Raw genomic sequence first — 22,378 nt, forward strand, 5'->3', positions numbered from 1 at the left:
GAGTAGCAGGCTTTCATTTTAAAAACGTAACAAGGGGAGTTTTTCAAGCACACTGTGGCCTAACCAACTATTTCTTACTGCACTTACTGCAGAAAGTAGTATGGGACTAGAAGTTTGCATTGATTCCAAAAGTAATCTTTTTCCTTCCAATTTTTTTTTTTTTTTTTTTTCTCCTGGGCTATTAAATACAAAACCAGTTTGGCTCAGTTGTTGGAACTTGGAAGAATATTCCAGGGAACTCTCATTACGTGTCTTTGTTTCATACATTTCCTTAGACAACTGCTACTGGCCTTTACAAAGATACTATGTTACATGGTCCTTAAGGAGGTATAGGCTTCAGACAAATATTTTTAGGTTTTGTCCCACCACTCTTCTTTCCCTCTTCCCCGCGTTCCCCTCTCTCTGGCAGATAGGCATTGACCAATTTATAGATAAGACAGTCTATTATCCCCAGATTTTTCTTATGGACCTGCCCAGCTTTGAACAGAGCGTTAGTGAGAGAGAGAAGAAAAATCCAGGAGTCCAAAATCCCTCCTGTTAATACCAAAGTAGTTTACATTTGGGGTGTTACAAAGTTGTCTAACCTGTTAAGAGCTCCTATTAAGAGTTACACTGTCCTCACTCAGACAGTAAGAGGCTAACTTGAAATAACCTTTCACAGGTGCACAGTATTCAGAACTCTGAAAACTGTGTATTTAAATAGACTAGTAAAACTAAAGAGTTTTTACAATACTCTACGGGGTGCCCCAGTATTTTGGTTTTTTAAAAAAATAATATTCATGTATAGCCAACATAACATTAAGTCTGCAACGCTGGTTTCCATTCTGGAAAAGTGGCTTGAAAAGTATTCTCTAAAGGCTTCATTAGCTGAAGAAATAACCATGCAACGAGAGGTTAGTGTGTGTTCTGACATTCCCACCACCTGCTATTATATTCATGAGAGCCGAGGAGAAAAAAAAAAAACAACCAACCAGAGGAATGACTGCTTCATTAGTGGTAGTATTAATTGCTACTGTTTCTATCTCTCCTCATTACATACTGCTTGTGTTGCATATATGAGGTAGCACTCATCCTTAAGCTTACGTGTAAATAAAAGACCTCTACTTACCCTATCAATGTTCATTGTTCAGGATTAACCCCTTAACATGAACATACTCTTAGTGAGTTCCGGAGTCAGAAGTACTCCTTCCACCTACTAAAAGTGTTCTAATGCTTTTGTAAGAACCAAAGGTCTAGTCAAAGTGTTTCTTAATACTGTTGAAAGGCTTACGTGCTTGAGGAGGAACTTGGAGTAGGGACCACCATAACACATCACTTTTCAAAAAGCAATCCAAGGTGGGGCTGGGGGGAGTGACCTTTCTACGTGATTAATTACTAGCTAACTGAGCCAGAAAAGCAATTTTGAGAAATTACGCACTAAATATGGTGTTACATTTGAAAAGAATACATTTCAGTGATATGCATTGTCACACAGAAAGCTCTGACTTATTAACATAAGTTTTTATACTGCCATGTTAACCAAACTGATAAATACTATGGGTTCCCAATACAGATACATGGCAATAGCACAGCACTCTTCAACATAAACCTGGCACAGAAATGGACACGAAGACTTTTGTAATTTGGCCCGCTCCTCAGTCTTTAGGTAAAATCTTGACCTTTTTGTGTTCATCCCTTACCCATCCCATCTTTGTCCAAGCTCCACCTACCAGTTATCCTTTAAGCACCGGATGCCTGATGCTGGACATAGCAAGGATGACAGAATGGACTGAAATACTATTTAAAAGAACGAGGTCTGGACTGACAACCACTGGGAACAGTGGATAATGGATCTGGAATTTGTAGAATGACGTCAACCTTTTTTTTTCAGCCTTTGTGAAAGCATAGGGATGGGCTGCTGGCCACAGCATTAGGGGATGGCAGGACACTCATGTTGGGCCGACACTGCCCTCAGCCCTTCCAGCTGCTCTCTTTCTTGCTCTGTGTGCTAGAGGAAGAGCAGTTGCTGCGGTCAGGGCAGGGAGGCAAGGGTAACGCCATGGGATTTCAGTGAAGTCCCAACCTTTTCAGACTGCAGTCAGAAAAAGGGAACAGCCCCAGCATCACTGCTTTCTCCCCTGCAAAAGGAGAACTGGGAAGTGAAGATGGGAACCACTCAGACCATTTATGAACATCACAAAGTCTGCTGAGGGCACACCAGCGAAGCCCCTCTCAAAACCTGAGAAGCAGTAGCTAATCCACCCCATTTCCCAGTTCCTCCCATCTCCCATCCTGCTCCAAGTTCGTTCTGCTCTCAGCAGAAGAGACATTTCTTAGTGGGCAAGCAGAAAGAGAAAAATAATTTTTGGTGTTTCCATATCTCCAAATTTTCTAGAGATGTTTGACACCAGAACTGGACAGAAATCCACACAGGACAAGAGAGTGAGTGGGTGTAGGTGAAGACTGTCTCCTATAGATCCTCTTTCCAGCTGAAGCCTCAGCTTTGCACTGCCAATTGGAGAGAGAGCATCACACTTCTTCATAGTGCCTTATCAAGTTTTGTGCTGTCAAAATAACAGCTTCTACGAAAGTAACATTTGCCTGAATATCTTCGAGTGTTCATCTCTCTAAGAAATTGACTAAAAGCTCATAATCCTAACATGAGGAAATGTTGATAACAGTTTGTTTCATTTTTCACAGCAGGTACTGTTCAATTAGAGCATACTTTTTGCCACAGCACATATTTTATCATATCTGAACCTGTATAAATATTTGTAAGCAAATTTACTCAATATTTTCTCTATTGCTCATAGGTTTCTAAATTTGCCAGTCATTTTAATTTAAAACTCTCTTAATTAGAGATGTTTGTCAAATGGGTGTTCTTAGATTATAGTGGAGACAGAGGGCATAGCAGGAGCACAGCAACTAGCATTAGTGAGAAGACTTGTGTTAACAGGAGAAAAACGTAGCGTTTTAAATGATCGATGAGAGGAAACTGAGCATCATCGAACCCTTGGATTCTTCTAACAGAAACAGAGGGCACTCGCTTTTGACTCTGAAAGCCAGAATTCTGTCTAATTATTAAGAAGCAGAAGTGGTACTGAACACAATGCTTCAGGAAAAGCTTTTAATAACATCTTAGTAAAGCAGGTATTCAAAACCGGCCTTCCATTTTCTTTCATTTGCACAGAAACGTCCCCACTCCTGTCACTGAACGGCAGACTGGAAAGAGCTGGTTCCAACATAACAACAAAAGTAATTTTTCACAGCACAAAATCAGACCTTCTGAAAAACACCAGTGCTTTCTGACAGAACAAGCTATACTGCCACATTGTTCAAATACACACTACAGCTAGAAGGAAGAGTTTTAATCTGCATCAATACTCTCACATGGAATGCACAGTGTCAATACATGTGATCCATATCACTAGTCCTGTAATATCCAAATGCCTTGCAAACATTTGCATCCTCTAAGGTAAAATGAGCACTACCTACCACATTTTGATGGTTTTTTCAGTAGCAGCTCATGCACTTGGATATGGGTACATACAAATTTACAACCCCTTCCTCAATACCGAGCTGAGCAGAACCCACACTTGAAGGTGCAGGTTAGAAATGTTCACTATCTCACAGAATCACAGAATGGTTTGCTGGAAGGGACCTTAAAGATTATCCAGTTCCAACCCCCTACCATGGGCACAGGGACACCTTACACTGGCCTTGAACATTTCCAGGGATGGGGCACCCGTGGATGCTCTGGCCAACCTAGGCCAGTGTCTCACCACCCCCACAGTACAGAATTTCTTCCTTACATCTAATCTAAAGCCACCCTCTTTCAGTTTAAACCCATTCCCCTTGGCCTATTGCCACATGCCCATGTAAAAAGTCCCTCTCCAGCTCTCTTGTAGGCCCCCTTCACATACTGGAAGGTCTCCCCAAAGCCCCAACTCCAACCCTCTCAGCCTGTCCTCACAGGAGAAGTGCTCCAGCCCTCTGAGCATCTCCGTGGCCTTCCTCCAGACTCGCTGCAACAGGTCCATGGCCTTTGCGTGCTGAGGGCCCCAGAGCAGAACACTTTGTGCTCCACGTGGGGTCTCATGACAGCGGAGGAGAGGGGGAGAATCGCCTCCCTCGACCTGCTGGTCATGCTTCTTCCGATGCAGCTCAGGATACAGTCGGCTTTCTGGGCTACAAGCGCGCATTGCCAGGTCATGTTGAGCTTGTTGTCCACCAACACCCCGCCAAGTCCTTTTCCTCAGGGCTGCTCTCCATCCGTTCTCCACCCAGCCTCTATTTGTGCTTGGGATTGCCCCGACCCACGTGCAGGACCTTGCACTTGGCCTTGTTGAACTTCATGAGGTTTGCACGGCCCCACCTCTCAAGCCTGTCAAGGTCCCTCTGGATGGCATCCCTTCCCTCTACTGCACCACACAGCTTGGTGTCATCAGCAAGCTTGGTGACAGTGCACTCAGTTGCAGTGTCTACAGTGTCACTGACAAAGATGTTAATGAGCCCTGGTCCAAATACCAACCCCTGAGGAACACCACTCATCACTGGCCTCCACTTGGACATCGAACCATTGACCACAACTCTTTGAGTGCAACCATCCAGCCAATTCCTTATTCACTGAGCGGTCCATCCATCAAATCCATGTCCCATTTAGAGACAAGGCTATCACGTGGGACAGTGTCAAATGCTTTGCACAATTTCAGGTACATGACATCAGTTGCTCTTCCCTTATCCACAAACACCATCATAGAAGGCCACCAGATCTGTCAGGCATGATTTGCCCTTAGTGAAGCCATGCTGGCTGTCACCAATCACCTCCTTATTTTCCATGTGCCTTAGCGTAATTTCCAGGAGGATCTGCTCCATGATCTTGCTGCGCACAGAGGTGAGACTTACTGGCCTGTAGCTCCCCAGGTCTTGCTTTTTTTGTCTTTTTAAAAATGGGAGTTATGTTTCCCCTTTTCCAGTCACTGGGAACTTCACCGGACCACCACAACTTCTCAAACGCAATGGATAGTGGCTTAGCCACTTCATCTGGCAGTTCCCTCAGGTCCCATGGACTTGTGCACCTTCAGGTTCCTTAGATGGTCTCAAACCTGATCTTCTCCTACACTAGGTGGCTCTTCATTCTCCCAGTCCCTGCTTTTGCCTTCTGTGACTGGCAGTTTGGCTAGAGCACTTGCCAGTGAAGACTGAGGCAAAAAAGTCATTGAGTATCTCAGCCTTCTCCATATCCAGGGTAACCAGGTGTCCCATTTCCTTCTGGAGAGGGCCCACATTTTCCCTACTCTTCCTTTTATCACCACCTATAGAAGCTTTTCTTGTTACTTTTGATGTCCTTGTCCAGATTTAATTCTATCAAGGCTTTAGCTTTCCTAACCTGATCCCTGGATGCTTGGAGAATTTCTCTGCGTGCTTCCCAGGCTACCGGTCCTTGCTTCCACCCTCCGGAGGCTTCCTTTTTGTGTTTGCGTTTGTCCAGGATGTCCTTGTTCATCCATGCAGGCCTCCTGGAGTTTCTGCCTGACTTCTTCTTTGCTGGGATGCATCACTCCTGAGCTTGGAGGAGGTGATCCTTGAATATTAGCCAGCTTTTGTGGGCCCCTCTTCCCTCCAGGGCTTTTTCCCATGGTACTCTACCAAGCAGATCCCTGAAGAGGCCAGAATCAGCTCTCCTGAAGTCCAGAGTAGTGAGCTTGCTGTGCACCCTCCTCACTGCCTTGAGGGTCTTGAATGCCACCATTTCATGGTTGCTGCAGCCAAGGCTGCCCTTGAGCTTCACATTCCCCACCAGCCCCTCCTTGTTGGTGAGAACAAGGTCCAGCATAGCACCTCTCCTTGTTGGCTCCCCTATCACTTGGAGAAAGAAGTTATCAATGCATTCCAGGAACCCCCTGGGTTGCTTATGCCCTGCTGTGCTGTCCCTCCAACAGGTATTGGGGTGATTGAAGTCCCCCCGAGGACCAGGGCTTGTGAACATGAGGCTGCTCCTATCTTGTCTGTAGAGGGCCTCATCTGCTCAGTCTTTCTGGTTGGGTGGCCTGTAGCAGACCGCCACTACAATGTCACCTGTCCCTGCCCTCCAGTTAATCCTGACCCATAAACTCTCGGTTGGCTCCTCATCCATCCCCAGGTGGAGCTCCATGCACTCCAGCTGGTCATTGACATTGAAGATAACACCCCCCCCCTCATCTCCCTGCCATCCTTCCTGAAGAGCCTGTGTCCTTCCACCCCAACACTCCGGTCAGAGGAGCCATCCCACATCTGTCTCAGTGAAGCTGATAAGATTACAGCCCTGCAGGAGTGTGCATGTCTGTTAACTCCAGTTAGAGTTAGATTCTACGTACATTTGCATAGGGGCATTTACATCCCCATGCAGCTGACTTACTGGCTAAAGTGGCTGTTCCTTTGTACTGCTCTTCAGGTGCCCTCCTGCTGACCTGTGATCCCCCTCTGTTCCCTCCTGCTGACCTGTGATCCCTCCTGCTGATCTGTGATCTCCAAAGCCTCAGGCTTTGGGCATCTATTGCTGGCACTGGCATCAAACTGGTAGGAGTGGGATGGATTGATTACAGCAGACGTAAATGAACATTGCAGCAGACATAGATAACCGAGACACTGGTGAATTTCAAGCCAATGAGTTTCAAGATACAGTAAAATTTAAGAGTGACAGGCCTGTTCAGTCTTACAACAGAAGTTCAAAAGGTTATTGTTATCAGTTAGTGCACAGGGGAAGGGGGAAAAGGAGGAAAGGTTAATTGCTGTGAGTAAGACAAGCTAAAAGAACAATGCTGGCACACACAACAAAGTATAAATTAACCATGAATGTGTAAACTAACCACAAATAAATTTAGGGTGGAAAGTGGAAGTTTTATAGTCATGGAACAGTGCATCTGATCAGAGCTGTGGGGTCAACGCATCCATCTGTTTTGCTGGAGCTCAATAAATTTATTATAGGATCATCTAACACACTTCACAAAGATAGCCTCTGGGTCCAATCCCCTGCTACATCTATGCCGCTGAACACAGACAGGACCAGGGACCCACCCTTGGTCCTGAGGCCAACTGGCATAGACTGACTCACGTTCATCTTACTCAGGGCGCCATCAGCATTACATAGCACTTGGCCCTGGGTTTCCTCAAGGCTCCACATCTCGAGAGTCTCAGGGCACCACATACTTATTTTGTATATCTCAGTTCAAAGTGCATAAAGAAGCAAGGTGACTTTTTTGCAGCCCACCGGAGTGGAACTTTCACAGCCTGAAACAGCGTACTTGTTGCATACCCCCCAGTATGGCCTGAGGGAGGGAGGAGGTTAAGAAGCTAAGAAGCGGGCTTTGCATTATAGGCCTATGCAGGATGACAGTTTTCTTGCAGCCTTTTTTTCCACCCTGCCCTCCGGAGCAGCCTTTGAGTGAGCCATTCGCAGAGCGATACTCAGGCTTTGTTCTGAGAAACTAGTCAGAGTGGTCCAGATGGAAAGTGAGCTAATGTTTATGCCTGACCTACAACAGTAAGTAAAACCAGGAGGTCAGCATTCAGATCCAACCCCAGCCCCTTTCTGTAGCACTGCAGGTGGATGAAGTAGCTCTAGCAGACATCTTCCATGTTAGCGTGGTTGTATATGCACAGTTACTATCAGCTTTACCTAATAAGCTACGTTGCAGCTCCAGTGATGAAGATGCCAGCAATCCCATGATAAGCTACTGGAGCACACAGTAAGATTGTACCATCTCCGAACAAACCAGTCAGGAAAAAGCAAGGATAACAAGTTCAATTTACACAAATGCTGTGATGATTAGCAAAGGCAGAAAGGAAAACATGACAGTTTAATGAGATTTTAGCAGCAATTCTATGTGTCTCTGCATCTAGCAGAATTTTTTAAAGCAGACAATTTTTTTACATATATACTTGTCTGGTCTGTCAACTGTGCTATCAAGATTAATAAGAAACTGCTAGAGTTTAAATGATCTGTGAATTACAAAATAGGTTGTTTATTCATCACAGCAGACACTTTATGTTACAAAGTTGTGATTTTTTTAATGAGGTGAAGACAGATTCTTGGGGGGAAGGGCAGTAGTTAGACCAACTCCTAGAAATGAACTCATCTCTCCAAGTTGTTAGATTGGTTAGTGCATTTTTTTAAACATCACATATAGAGATTTTTACTTTACTCCACATCTTTTGGAGTCAGAGTTAACTAAAGAAAAAAACCCTCAAAAATTCTCAGGTCATCTTGTACAAAGATCCCTCACAAATTCATACAGCACTTTTAGTTTAAATTGGTCAGTTTCGATTTGAGCACCTGGAACAGCCTCAGGCCCCAGAGCCCACCCATCTTGGTCTTAATTCAGAACTGAGACCTTACAGCAGCATAAAGATTCAACCAAAATCAATATTCTGTTTCCAGTACTTTATATTTAATCAATGGGCTAACACTTGTTTCCTCAGCCTATAAATAAAGAGCAGTCACACCAAGTTGTACCATTATGGTATCATCATTATGTGTAAAACCAGTGCTTCTGTGCTTTAGAGCAGACTTCAAATTTGGCAGCTGCTGGCTCTAGTATTGGTAATACATCTTTTATGAAAAATAATATGAAACTGTCTCAAGCTTAGGAGTTAACATTAGAGGTTTTATAATAAATTGGTAAAGTGAACAAGGACAAAGTACCGGGGTTTTAAGAACTCAAATGTGAAACTGATGAATTAGGTGCTGAGCCACTGCATATCATCTTTCACTTCAACGCTATGGGAAACCAGAAAATGTAATGCCGGTTTTTAGAGAGAGCTCTGGGTGAACACAAGGAATGTCAAAACTCATGCAAGTCCAATTTCTGTATCAGACCAATTGTTAGAAGTTACATGTGAAAAACAGAATTAGTAGGCAGAGATAAATGCTGTATACTGGAAAAAAAGAGTAAGCGTCTCTTTGCAAAACCTGAACTCTGGTGCTCATTTCCTCCCACCCATGCAGGGGGAAGGGAAAAAAATCTCTCTGGGTTCTTGTTCCGTTTTGTAATTCTTCCCCCCGCCGTTCCTGAGCCCAGGACAGGCAGAGATGCAGCAAAGGATGAAGGAGCTCCTAATACCCATTTTTCCTGTGCCCATGGCTTCTGCTGCGTTGGTCTCACGCCACAGAAGTGCAGCAGGAGCTGGTGTCAAAGCAGAAAGATGAAGAAGGGAGATTTAAGCAAGCATACGCTCCCTGATTCCTTATCAGTCCTAACCAGGGTGCCTTCCCAGCATCAGCTATAGCAGGCCACAGGGCAGCTCTCAATTCCATTCTCATGGCATGAAGCCTAAGGCAGCCTGGCAAGTTGTCTCCTTGGCTCCTGCAAACCATGACTGGCCCAAAGGAGTAACTGTACAGCCCTGTCGATAGGTGCACCAAGACTCACAGAGGACCCTTGAAAGTAGGCTTGCAGAAGGCCACAGTACGCCTGCTGCAAAGACAAAGACACGATCCAAAGCAGCACTCAAGACACTTCTACCACGAAACCATCCTTGTTCTCCTGTCCTTTTGCCCAATTAGTAGATGTGAATCAAATCAGAAGCTGAAACGAACAATGGAAGTCACCTCACCCATAGCAGGGTAGATCCACTGCACACCAGAGGCAGCAAAAATTGCATGGAATGACAGAATGCAATCACATAGTTCAAGACAAACAAAATTCAGCTCCTTCATAATATGTACTGCCTACGCCATGAACACCTGAACACTGGAATTTCTGACCAACAGTGGAGTTTACAATTCTAATACCTGTATTTTAGACCCAATTACTTGTTTTGCATACACATGTTCTCTGTAATTTCTGTGGAGACAACACACAGAAGCAGCAATCATCTGCAAACACTACAACTGCATGCTAATGAGCTGCATTATATTTACAAGTTTTCACTACACAATCCAAAATGGTTAATCATTTTTGAACACACTTCACGGGGAAAGTCAGACCTTCATAAAGACTGTTTTCATTTCTTTTCAGAGGTGTGATTTTTATCCTGATGAACCACATACAGGCATATTAACAACATAAGGTGAGTAGAAGAAAAACTGATCGATATTTTACCAGCTGACCTTTCACATACACAGACATCACAAGTGTGACCCGTCAAGCACAAGAAGCCTTACCATAAGGATACTTCGTGTCTAGCCTGTGTGCTGCCGTTCTTGTCCAGGGTAGTACATCATCGCTGCAGCCATTAGGCATCCCATTGTATCCAATTCCAACAATCTTGTTTTCTGAATTTACAATGCAGGCACCAACCTAAATAAAATCAGATTTATATAGTACCAACAGCATGCAAAACAATGGATGAACAAGAAAGACGAAATCTGACAAGTCAGTCCTACAATTTTCATTTAAGAGACAAGCTTCACTTTATATAGTATCACACCATCTAGTGAGCAAGGCTACAATTGTACCCAACTGGTGTACCTAACAGGAAAATAAATCAGGGCATATGCAACCCTGTTATCCCGCTGGTCACGCAGTCTCCATCCCAGCCTGCCAGCGCTGTTCCTTGTCCAATGATGAAGTTGGGACATCTCGTTCAGGGAGCAGAACCGGCACTGAATTAATCCTACTAAACCTAAGTTTTCTGTCAGTTCAACTCCCCAAACTAGCTTTTTCCAGCAGCAGTATGAGCAGCAAGAAGCAAAAGAAAAGGTATAGCAGATGGGACAGAAATGCAGTAGTGTTGACCTAAGCAAAGATAGGCTCACAAACCTTTCTGGCTTGTTTATGCAAATGTGCGTCAAAATACCAGACCTTTTAGACTCTCACCCTTTATTACTTCAATCCAAGACAGCACTGGGACCTTTCTTACAGAATCATGAAGTGCCCCATTTGTGTTTTCTGCCCATATTTTAGATTTACTGAAATGGCAAGAGTACTGATTTTAATTCACACAATACGCTTATCAACCAGCCCTCAGGTAACAAAAATTTAGCCCTAAAGTGAGTAACCTTCAGAGAACTAAGCCATTATGTGCAGAAGCCAGCAAGTAACTGAACAGACTGTTAACATGCATTTTACTCCGTGGTTTTTCTGGGATTTGCTTCCTGAACTTTTTCACACAAAGGAAGACTAACAAGAATGACTGGGTCCTGCACAACAGCATGTTTCAGGAGATGTATCAATCACCTCAAACCAATGTTCAACAGAAGCACATGAAAGAATGGGGCCAGACAGCGAAGCAGAGGGGGAAAGGGAACTTGAGGGAGGAACCAAACTAGAGGAAAACTCCAGTCAACCCAAGAACAAACAAAAGGGAATTTTTATACTCTTACAGGTGTGGAAAAGGAATTTGTAAAATGCTGTGTCTTAAAAAAATTACAATCTCAAACTTTCAGTAGTTTTATCTTCCTCCAACAGTAAGTATATTTACTGGAAAAAGGAGAGAAAATGCCCATGTTATTTTAAGCTCCAAATAAAGAGATTGCAAAACTCCAAGCTGCAAACGTACACACAGAATTATACATGAGGTCAGGCCCAATAAGAGAATTTCTGTAACAAAAGGTGCTGACCATCTTAAAAATTGAATAGCTATATACTGAAGTAACTTGTAATAAGAAATTCCTGAAAGCTACATGTGCATCCGATGCAATGCACCATACAGATTAGCTTATGCTATTCTTATACATTGCCTTCTTACCTGAGAGCTTGGATCCTTGCTCCTTTGTGCTGACAAAAAAGCTACTGCCATAAAATATTCAGGCCATTCCAAATAATCTTCTCTTTTTTTGCAAGATGTTTCACTGCTGAAACTATAGTTTATGGAAAAAAACAGCCATCAGCAAACAACGCATAGCTAGAATTGTTGCAGACTATATTCTTTCAATGTGCACAAGTTTAAAGTAACCAGGACCAGTATCTGGCTAAGAAAACCGTACATTCACTGATATTTTAATAGTAAAACCATCAAGTGTTATGTGCTTTCCAGGAACTTATATATGCAACATTTGCTTTCAGAGGAAAGGCTTCCAAGTGAGGTTGCAAATTTCAGTTTCAGATAAGAAGGCTGAGCTATTCAGAGCACTGAGCTATTCAAAGACAGAGCAATTTATCCTTTATAGATAACACCTTGTATATTTCTAAGATTCAGGTATCATGTACTGGCATTCTTTTCACCCAAACAACATAATCTTTTTTATGATGACTGCGTTAACTGCAAGCCTCTAATCTAAACTATTTTGTACTTCTGCCTACAACTATGACAAGTGCTCGCTAGATTTCTATTTGGTAGCTTCCTAGGCAGTCATTCATTTCTGCCCGTAGTTATTGCCATGAGTTTGCCTCTCATTACAACACTTACCAGCAAAAATCTAAGGCCATTCCGATAGTCCCCTACTAAATTTCTCTTATGTCCTACGAAAGCCTTTTAAAAACTGAGAGGAGATGGGTTCAAGAACTTTTCTCTTAGATATAATGTACAAAAGGGGCACAAAAGATTGCTTCTTTTCCTGCGCTGGGGGGTTTATTTGGGGGAAGAAGGGAGGAAAAAAAAAAATAGTAGTGCATCATTTTCTCTTGCCTCCTTAGGCTGAAAGACTGCTCGGACAGTGTACGACACAACATGGGAATTTCTGTGCTTTTCAGCTCAAAGAAAGGGAAGAAAGGTATCCTCCCTCCCATCTTCAAGGTTTGCAAATTTCAAGGAAAAGATCACATTCAAAGAAATTTCCCCCCAACTCTCACCTATCATCGCTACACTTGAAAACCAAAAATAATGGAATATCTCAAATACAATTATTAGCCTATTAAAATACAAGGGGCACAGTACTTTTCTTCTTGGGCTCCTCTTACCAAGGATTACAGCTTAAGTCTGAGATACCCTTCTAGCAATACACAGCTATGCAGAAAGCTACATCACAGGTGACTGCAAGCCGCAAGCCATCTCCTAGCAACACTAGTATCCGCACTTTTGGAAGACAAATAAAACATTAGACGACAAGTATTTTGTTAATTATTATTTTTATAACCAAAAACATATATCAGAGGCTGGCAGTTACCTTGTCATAAAGAGGTTACACTATTTCAGAAAAGACAACGCGAGCACATAATAAAATTGTACTTTAGAAACCTACAGGGTGCTATTTACCAAAGCTAAATTGCTGGTTTTGAATAGTTCATATATGGCACGTTACAAGTTAGCAATTTTGGCTTGTTCTTGGAATGAATGAGGATCATCTTTAAGGCCATAGTCTCAACGTGAGGAGAGAGAAACATACACCCTTCTTGTAACCAGCAAACCCCTCTCACACTTCCACAACATTGTAAATAGTGCCCAGAACTGTCAATTGTCAAAGCGAACACACAAATCAAGTACGTAATTCTCAGAGTGCCCCAAACTGGCTTGAACCATCAACCATAACTAAATGGTTGGGACTATATCCTACTAAGAAAGTGTTCAGAAAACATGAAGCTCACATCAGAAAGAACAAATTAAGACATGCCCTCACACCTCTCTGTGCCAAATTCAACTTTGACAGGTTAACTGAAATGCCAAGAAAGTGTTTCAGCTAATTTAAGTGACAGTTTAAAATATCTCACAAAAGCAGATTTCCAAAATCCAAAACACCATCAGACTTTAAATGATCAGTTTAATACATTCCTGACTACATGACTATCACAGTGATGTCTTTGGAGAGGCATGCAACACACAATGAGGGACTACACCAAATAAAACATTCTGGGAAAGGGCTCCAGAAGGACAACAGTACTCTGAACTAAGAGATCATGAGATCTCTTTTTGTGGAATTATTCCCTAGCAACCCTATTTATTCAAAACAGAAAAAAAAGCTACTCGGTACATTTCTCATAAATACAGAACCGCATGTAAGAAAAACGAGCAGAAGGCTTACATCAAAGAGAACATAAAAAAACCCAAAAACCAACCTTACTGATTTACTTCTACTTAACATCATCGTGTCTGGCGAGATAATTCCCTCAGTGCACAGGAATGCTAGTGTGAAATGGGTATAAAACACTTAATTTCTGATTGAGCAGAAGCCAAGGCCTTGGCTAGCAGTCAAGCACACACAGGAAAATTAAGTTTATGGATTTGGGGCAACTGATCATCTTCCTTACGCTTATTTCTAAGTTCTAGAATTGCATGAATGAAAGCTACTCTAGAAAACATTATAGCTAGCTGTAAAATAAGCAACTAAGGCTTATCCTTGTGATAATTCATAAAACTTATGAATAAAAATAATGGGAACTGAAAGCCATGAAGATAACACTGCTCAGGAAGAAAGGGGGGGGGAAAAATCCTAAAATTCTAGAGTGATTAGTAGTCTGCAGAAAAGTCTGCATAAACTTTTTTCAAAACATATTTTAAAGGAAAACAGAGAAAAAAATTCTATAATTGGAGGACAATGCCTCCCTTTCCAGTTCTTTTTCATCCACCTAGGCTTCACATCAGCTGTAACACCATCTGAAAAAGGAAGACATTTCATTCAGCTACTAAGAAAAAAAAAAGTGTACCTTAATGAAAAGTTTAGGTGAGAATCCTAAACCAGAATACATCACCTCAAATTTTGTCATACGACAATCAGGATAGTCAGCTACACAACCATATAGCACAACTGGAAAACTGGTGGGTATCACTTTTTTCCCTTCTCCCCCTTTTTTAAGTTTGTCCTCTGCTTTTTTGTCTGTGATGTCACATGCATTATGTTCCCACTGTATTGTACCAGCTTTTTCCCCCAGTATCAAGCATGCTATAGGACATCAACATTTTGTCGCTCAACTCACAGAACTTAAGGTTAAAAAAAAAGACTTAAAGCATGTACTAAAAATAGGAACTAAACATCTTTGGCAATGCTCTTGCTCCCCATAAGCCAAATGGGATGTATGTTCTTGACGACTTTCAACACCAGCTTCTTCTTTAAGTCTCAAAATTTTGGTTTTGATTGCTATTATACCAAATGAATGTGACATTTCCTTTACTTGAGGTTGTCATCTTTCCCCTCATACAGGTACCGGGACATGGTCATTACCTACTCCTTACGGGCTGGTAAGGTTTTGAGAAAGGGATGAAGGGAAAAATCAACCTTTCTTAGAGAAAAATGATACTTTGTGCACTGAAAATTAACTATATTCAAATTTTTTGTGAGAGATAACCCACCAAACCTGCAAATATAAACATTGCAGAAACACTGCACCCCAACTGCACAAGAATATCCCTTCACCAAAGGTATCTTACTGGCACAGTCACTTCTTTGGCTTTAATTAGTTGCATATCGCTCATGCCGGTCTCCATTCCAGGAAATACCGAACACAAGGCACCCTACCCGCTCTTTCCCCTATCCTCAGGATGACAATAAATAAACAAAGCAAGCAGGCCGTGCCCCGGGCCAGGCCCCGCAGGGGTTCCCAGGAACGCCGGCCCGCGCGGAGGGCCTCCCTCAGCCGGTCCCTGCGCGCCGCGGAGCCGCCCGCCGCCGCCCCCCGCCTCGCCCCTGCCCCCTGCCCCGCGCAGGGCCCCAGCCAGGGCCGGGCCCGCTGCCCCGAAGCAGCCGGTGACCGCGGCGGGTGCCGCCGCTCTCCCCACCTCACAGGCCGGGGGCGGCCGCCCGCCTGGCGCAGGCCGCGACCGCCGCCCCCCCTAAGGGCCTGAACCCCCGGGCGGGAGCGGCCCGGCCCAAAGGGGAGACAGTGCGGTCAGTCCGGGGTGCGAGGGGCGCAGGGCGCTAGGGGAGGGCGAAGGCCGGCGGGGCAGAGCGCGGACACGGCATCACGGGGGTCCCCACACCCGCGGCCCCCGGGCGGCAGCGGGGCGAGCCGACGCGCGGCCGGGCCCGGGCAGCGTACCCGCTCCGGTGGCGGCTGGGCGGCTGGGCGCTCATCCCGGCGCGGCCACGCTCTCCTTGGCCGCTTGGCGCCAAGGCGGCGGCGGGCGGGGAAGGGGCGGGCGGCGGGGAGGAGCGCGGCGGGGGCGGGGGCGGCCCTCACCGGCAGCGGGCACGTGTGGCGGCCCGGGACCGAGCCCGCTGGGCCGGGGCGGGGGGCGCTTCCACCCCGGGGCTTCCGTGGGCCTCCGTGGTGCTGTCACCGCGGTACTCGAGTACGCGCTCTCGTAGTGTTCGGCTGGCTGACCGGCGCTGCTGCCGGCCTGGTGCTTCCACACCAGCATGCAGGTTTTCACCCAGCTCACGCTCTTGAGGTAAACGCCATTCATGAAAGCTTGCCATTAACATATTAACATGTCTAAAACTCCTTTTTTATTCTCTCGATACAAAATGGATGTGGAAAGCAAGTTAAGGTTTATTAATACTCGGCTGCTGCCATGTCTTAGATGTCGCCCAGGACACTCTGGTAGCTGAACATACACATACATATATACACACACATACACCCCATTACAGTGCAAAGTGAGTGATATAATGATAAATATTAAGTGTTGATATTGTTTGTCTTCCATGAGGAGCTGCCTAGTGGTTGCCACAGGGTCTGCCTTCGCAGAGACACTCAGATGGGAGCAAGGTACAGATGTTCATGCTGTGGGGCTGCGAGACATCAGCTAAAGACTGCCCCAGCCCACCAAACGTGCCCGGCTGAGCTCCCACCGGAGGCAGTGACAGGTGCAACAAACTTGGTGAGAGCAGTGATGGGCAAAAGGAAAACACTTGCTTCTGAGGGCATCCCCAAGAGGGGATTTGTGAGTGCAAGTGGTGCAGCTCGCACTGCACGTGTGCTGCACCAGTGAGCCGAATGTGGTCAACAGACGTGGCTGAGAGAATGGTTTCCTGCAGCCTGTTCTTCCTCTTCCTCTCCTAGGAGGACACTTCAGCTTGGGAGAAAGGACATATTTGGGAAACATGGCACATAGTAGCCCTATCCCAGAAGCTCTCTTTATAGTTCCTCCTTACTGACCACCTGCATAGCAAATTGCACAGCTGAGGACACCAGGTAAGTTAGTATCACAGAATCACAGAATGGTTTGGGCTGGAAGGGACCTTAAAGATCATCCAGTTCCAACCTCCCTGCCACGGGCACAGGGACACCTTCCACTAGACCAGGTTGCTCAAAGCCTTATCCGACCTGGCCTTGAACATTTCCAGGGATGGGGCACCCGTGGATGCTCTGGCCAACCTAGGCCAGTGTCTCACCACCCCCACAGTACAGAATTTCTTCCTTACATCTAATCTAAAGCCACCCTCTTTCAGTTTAAACCCATTCCCCTTGGCCTATTGCCACATGCCCATGTAAAAAGTCCCTCTCCAGCTCTCTTGTAGGCCCCCTTCACATACTGGAAGGTCTCCCCAAAGCCCCAACTCCAACCCTCTCAGCCTGTCCTCACAGGAGAAGTGCTCCAGCCCTCTGAGCATCTCCGTGGCCTTCCTCCAGACTCGCTGCAACAGGTCCATGGCCTTTGCGTGCTGAGGGCCCCAGAGCAGAACACTTTGTGCTCCACGTGGGGTCTCATGACAGCGGAGGAGAGGGGGAGAATCGCCTCCCTCGACCTGCTGGTCATGCTTCTTCCGATGCAGCTCAGGATACAGTCGGCTTTCTGGGCTACAAGCGCGCATTGCCAGGTCATGTTGAGCTTGTTGTCCACCAACACCCCGCCAAGTCCTTTTCCTCAGGGCTGCTCTCCATCCGTTCTCCACCCAGCCTCTATTTGTGCTTGGGATTGCCCCGACCCACGTGCAGGACCTTGCACTTGGCCTTGTTGAACTTCATGAGGTTTGCACGGCCCCACCTCTCAAGCCTGTCAAGGTCCCTCTGGATGGCATCCCTTCCCTCTACTGCACCACACAGCTTGGTGTCATCAGCAAGCTTGGTGACAGTGCACTCAGTTGCAGTGTCCACAGCGTCAAATGTTTTGCACAAGTCCAGTACACCATCGTGTGCATAAAGTCAGGTAAGTCAGGGGACCTCCTATATTCCTATTTCTTCTTGAAGCTATGCCAAAAGCGAGAGGGCATGGAGTGATTAAAACTGAGGAACACACCACTAACATGTTTTCATATTTAGATTGCTGCACCACGTACCTATTGTGTTTTTTTTAACAACTGACAAACCATCAAGTATGAAAATGTTACTTAATTTCACAGGCATTCCTGTTCAGTTGTAACTGAAATTTGGCAAAAGCAGCCTGTTACATTTCAGCTGACAAATTTTCCAGCCCTCAGAGTGGGAAATCATATAGCTATTTCAGTTTGCAAGATTTCTGTTTTCACAATTTCATATGGGCAACAAATGTTCCTGTACGGTTTGTTAATGAATGAAAAAGAACAATTTAAATGCAAGAAAAAGAAAAAAAATTTAATGAAAGTAGCATCACTCAGTAAAGCAGAAGCCTGAAGGTGAAATGAAAGGCCTGATTATGGTTGATCATGAAGAGAGTTAAAGAGCACTCATTTAATTAATCTGGAGAAAAAATTAGTGTAATTCAGTTCAAAAAGTTTTGTACTATCTGTATATGTTTTTCTGTACTCTTGAAATGTGAATTAAAATTAATAGTGCTACAATTACCCATGCCAAATTTGTAATTTTTCATAATTAAGATTCTGTGGACAAACCGTAACAACTACTAATCTTTAAAAAGCAGTGCTTATATGCTGATCATACAGAGTGAATGATGGATTTTCTGTTTTGTGAACACTGATTAGGAGTTCTTACAAACTATTTCCTTCCTCTGAATTGATCATATTTTCCAGCTAATATCTATAAATCCCCAGAACCAAATTCAAAATAATACAATCTCCATTCCTCAAAAAGAAACTCTTGCTCTCTTCTCTCCTGTCAGAGAGGAAAAGAATACATGCTGCAAAATAACTGCTTATATTATTCATCAATGAGGTTTTTAATTTTGGAGTGCAGTTTTCAACTTTATAAAAATACATACAAATTATTTTTGAAATATGAAAATTAAATGTTTTCGTCATGCTTAGCAAATAAGGTTCCATAATAATTTGAAACTAGTCTTATCTCTCCATCTGTTAAGTCCACAAACATTATTTTTTTATTATTATTTTTCAAAGATTATTGACTCTTCTGTCTTGTTCTTCCTCAAAAAGCAGACCAACAACATTCAGCATTCCTAGTAATATAGCAGTGATATATGGACTGAAGAGGAGAACTTCTGCTGGGATTTTAGTTCATAGACTCCTATAGTGTTGCTAAATTACACATCTTCTGTAAACCTAGGTACATTTTGGTTTTCTCCTGTTTTTCTTTTAGAATTATACTGAAAACTTCCCTTGTGGCCAAGTTGTGACTGCTCTTCTGACAATGTGCTATGGAGGTGGCACCTGACATGTCAGCCTCTTCATGCACACAACGGAAGTAGGTTATGTGGTTACAGATATCTAGGGAAAGCTACACCTGGATTAGGTGAAATTTAGGCCAGAATCCTGTGGCCTAAGCATAGGGCTGCACTGATGGCAGATAGCTTGACTTGCTACGGGTGTGGGGCAAAGTCTTGCTGCCTGGTAGGTTCCGTAAGACTTTTCTGGCAGCTGCCGGCTTTGCAAAAATGGGAGCTCCTCTGGATCTGCTGTCTGAATACTCCTCTCCATTAGCTCTCTTATGCTGTGATCTAGAAGATTATTTGTGCCCTTCATCTGTCTCAGAACCATTCTGATCTCTGTGACAGAACTGGAGCGCTCTGACTCAAAGCCCCTGTTAAGACAGGCATGCACTCAAATAGGCTGAATTTCTTTTAATTTCGTATGTGACACTCTAGACCTGTCCTTACATGTTCCTCTTTTATTCCACAGAACGAGAATGTATGTGAAGAAGCATGGAGTGCCTCAGGTAGCCTTTTTATAGGTTACTTTGGTTTGTCTCTCAAGCTGTAAAGTCCCAAGCATGGATCATCATGACCTTGTATGGATGTCAATAAACAATCTGAGCTGATTGCAAATATTTTAGATGCTCTTAAATTTAATTAATTGAATTAATGAGAAGTGATACAAGTTTGGAAAACAGGCTAAATATATAACTGTCGAGATGCTTATATTTTTAGCTACTCCTTGTGAAATTTTCACATCTTCTACCTTTTGTTAATGTTGATAAAAGCAAACTAAGTTGAGTTTGGGGAAACCTCAAGCTTCAGACCCCCTCCCCACTTTCTTGCTGCTTGCCAACACACTCTTTTAACTTTGTTGGCAAGCAAGATCTCTCCCCACATACAGTATATGTGTAAGTTGTCACTCAGACAGTTCGCAATTTGCCAGGATATGGAGCATGCAATTTGGTAGACCACCCTGAAATCACTCTCAAAACTTAAGGCAAGAGTGAAAAGAAATTGCGAATGAACTGTTGTCTTTTTCTCTAATGGAATGAGTTTTTCAGGAACTAATTACTAGATTTGGAGAGAAAGACAAATAAATAAATATGACAATATGTCTTTATATCTTAACATCTGGTTCTTGTCTGTCTTTCACAGAAGTACTTCTCACTGACAGGATAATTTTCAGTTAGAGAAGGGGATTCATTCTTAGGCAAGTCTCATCTTCCAAATATTTTTCCAAATAGGAATTTCTACTTAAGTTAAACTTTTCCTCCTATACTTGCTTACCCACCAAGAACGTATTCAATACAAGCGCAGCTGCTGGTATACACTGCAGTTCTTAAGAATATGAATTTATGGCTTTCTCACTGATCAAATCACCCTTGTTCCAATGTCAGGCTTTGCTCCGTGAACAAAGTCCTACTGATGGAACCCCCTTGCTGGAAGACCTAAACAGGGTTAGCAGCAGCAGCTTGTTAAGTTAACCAGCCCATAAATAGACTGTAATAAGCTGTTAGGTATTTATATTGTAACATTTTGTATAGGGAGCATTTCAGAGTTGCTACAAGAGTTTCAACTTCAGCGTATAGTTTATACATTACACGTGTACTTGATACATTACATTATATAATTGTGGAACTACTTATTAATAGAGATGGTAAGAAATACAACTTATTACCAGCCTTCGATCAAAACCAAATAGGATGGTATCATGGTAATTTTGGTGCAGATGGAAGCCTGTTGCAAATCCGGTATTTTCAAGCTTGGGTGCCAAAATTCAGGACATCAAAATCTGTGTTCAGATGCTTACTTTTTTACAGATTTGTAAACACTGAATGCCAGAAACTGTTGTGCATGATGATGAGTATCTCTGACAGAATCCAGACAATATTAAGGTATTTCTATGATTTTCATGTCTTAATGGGAATCTTTTCTCTATTCTTAGATTTTGAGGGCTTGTGTATTACCTTACCTTTCTGTGGCATCTGTTTCTTGAAAACTAGAATCAAGTGCCGGTTTTAAGATTTCTTCCTTCCTGTCCAAGTCAGACACTGAGTATCACATTCTCAGTCTTGCAGATTCAAAATTTCTTCAGTTTGCTAACTTCCTAAATCCAGCTTTTCACCTCGTTGAATAGTAGTTAAGAGTTTTTTCTGAGACTTGTCTTTTATTTGCCCTTTATTCTGACTGGGGTCACAAATGAGTATATAAATAATACTTTTTAAACAGTCTTCTGTTCCATTTTTAACATTACAGCTATTTTTCATCTCATCTAAAATTTTTATGAGCATCTGTTTTTCCTAATTTTGACTGTTTTCCTGTTTTATTCATACTGATGGTTCTAGTTATAGACAAATATTATCTTCCCAGTGCCCGGATCACCTTGTAATTTCTTTGATATCAGTACATTCTCTAGCTAGATGTGTTCTTTCTGTATGTTATTTACCAATACTTTCTCTGTTTGCTTGGGGTTTTTTAATGTTTGTATCTGTGTCTCTGACCAGTCCTCTACTTTTGAAACCCTTCGTTCCATTCATACCTGCCCTGGCATCCAAATTCCCTGTTCTATGCAAGCTAGTACAATGAACAGGACAAAGATAAGTGCTAGAAAACCAGAAGATACTGCATGTGATATTTTCTTCTATCACCATCCAGAACCGGAAAGCTCAGAAAATCTTGCTAAATTCTCCTTTGAAAAGTAAACTGAGACATAAAGTTTCAGACTGCAAGTATTCTCGCAACCCTAAAGTTGAAGTGTTCTCTTCCAAAATACCAATTACCTTCTTTGCCCACCCATACTCATCATGATCACAGCTATTCCCCAGTTAGAGGTGAAAAATTAATTTTCTGCTTTCAGTATAAAATCTCACTTTTTTGGCATGCTGCTTCTGTACTCAGCACCTGCCTACATACTTCACAGCTTTCTATTTCTTCTGTTACCTTCCCCTTATTTTTCAAGGCTATTTTTAATATCTAAGAAGATTATTTTCTACTTCCATCCCTTCCGATTTGGCATGTTTTTTCTCTCGTGATGCAGTAGCTTTTTACGTTACTTCCATGAACTTTCTCTAAGTCCCAAAATCTGGTGTAGTGTATCAATTTGCAAAAACTCCAACTGGACAGTAACATCACCTGTAAT

General features: G+C 43.4%; 1 protein-coding gene across 5 annotated transcripts in view; it reads right to left on the reverse strand.

The window, feature by feature from the left end:
* Nucleotides 1-22,378, reverse strand: part of DCTD (dCMP deaminase) — a 63,244-nt gene that overhangs the window by 7,663 nt on the left and 33,203 nt on the right. For 2 of the 5 annotated variants that reach the window (XM_055701719.1, XM_055701714.1), the window contains exons 4-5: nucleotides 11,650-11,755; nucleotides 10,124-10,259 (exon numbers count right to left, since the gene is read on the reverse strand). In XM_055701719.1, coding sequence (XP_055557694.1) covers nucleotides 10,124-10,259; nucleotides 11,650-11,700 — 187 coding nt within the window. In that variant the 5' untranslated portion in view covers nucleotides 11,701-11,755. Of the gene's footprint in view, nucleotides 1-10,123; nucleotides 10,260-11,649; nucleotides 11,762-15,809; nucleotides 15,893-22,378 lie in introns of those variants that run through there. The other 3 variants (XM_055701697.1, XM_055701709.1, XM_055701701.1) reach the window with 3 other exon arrangements.

The sequence above is a fragment of the Falco cherrug genome, chromosome 1 (genome assembly GCF_023634085.1).
Source record: "Falco cherrug isolate bFalChe1 chromosome 1, bFalChe1.pri, whole genome shotgun sequence".
Classification (NCBI taxonomy): domain Eukaryota; kingdom Metazoa; phylum Chordata; class Aves; order Falconiformes; family Falconidae; genus Falco; species Falco cherrug.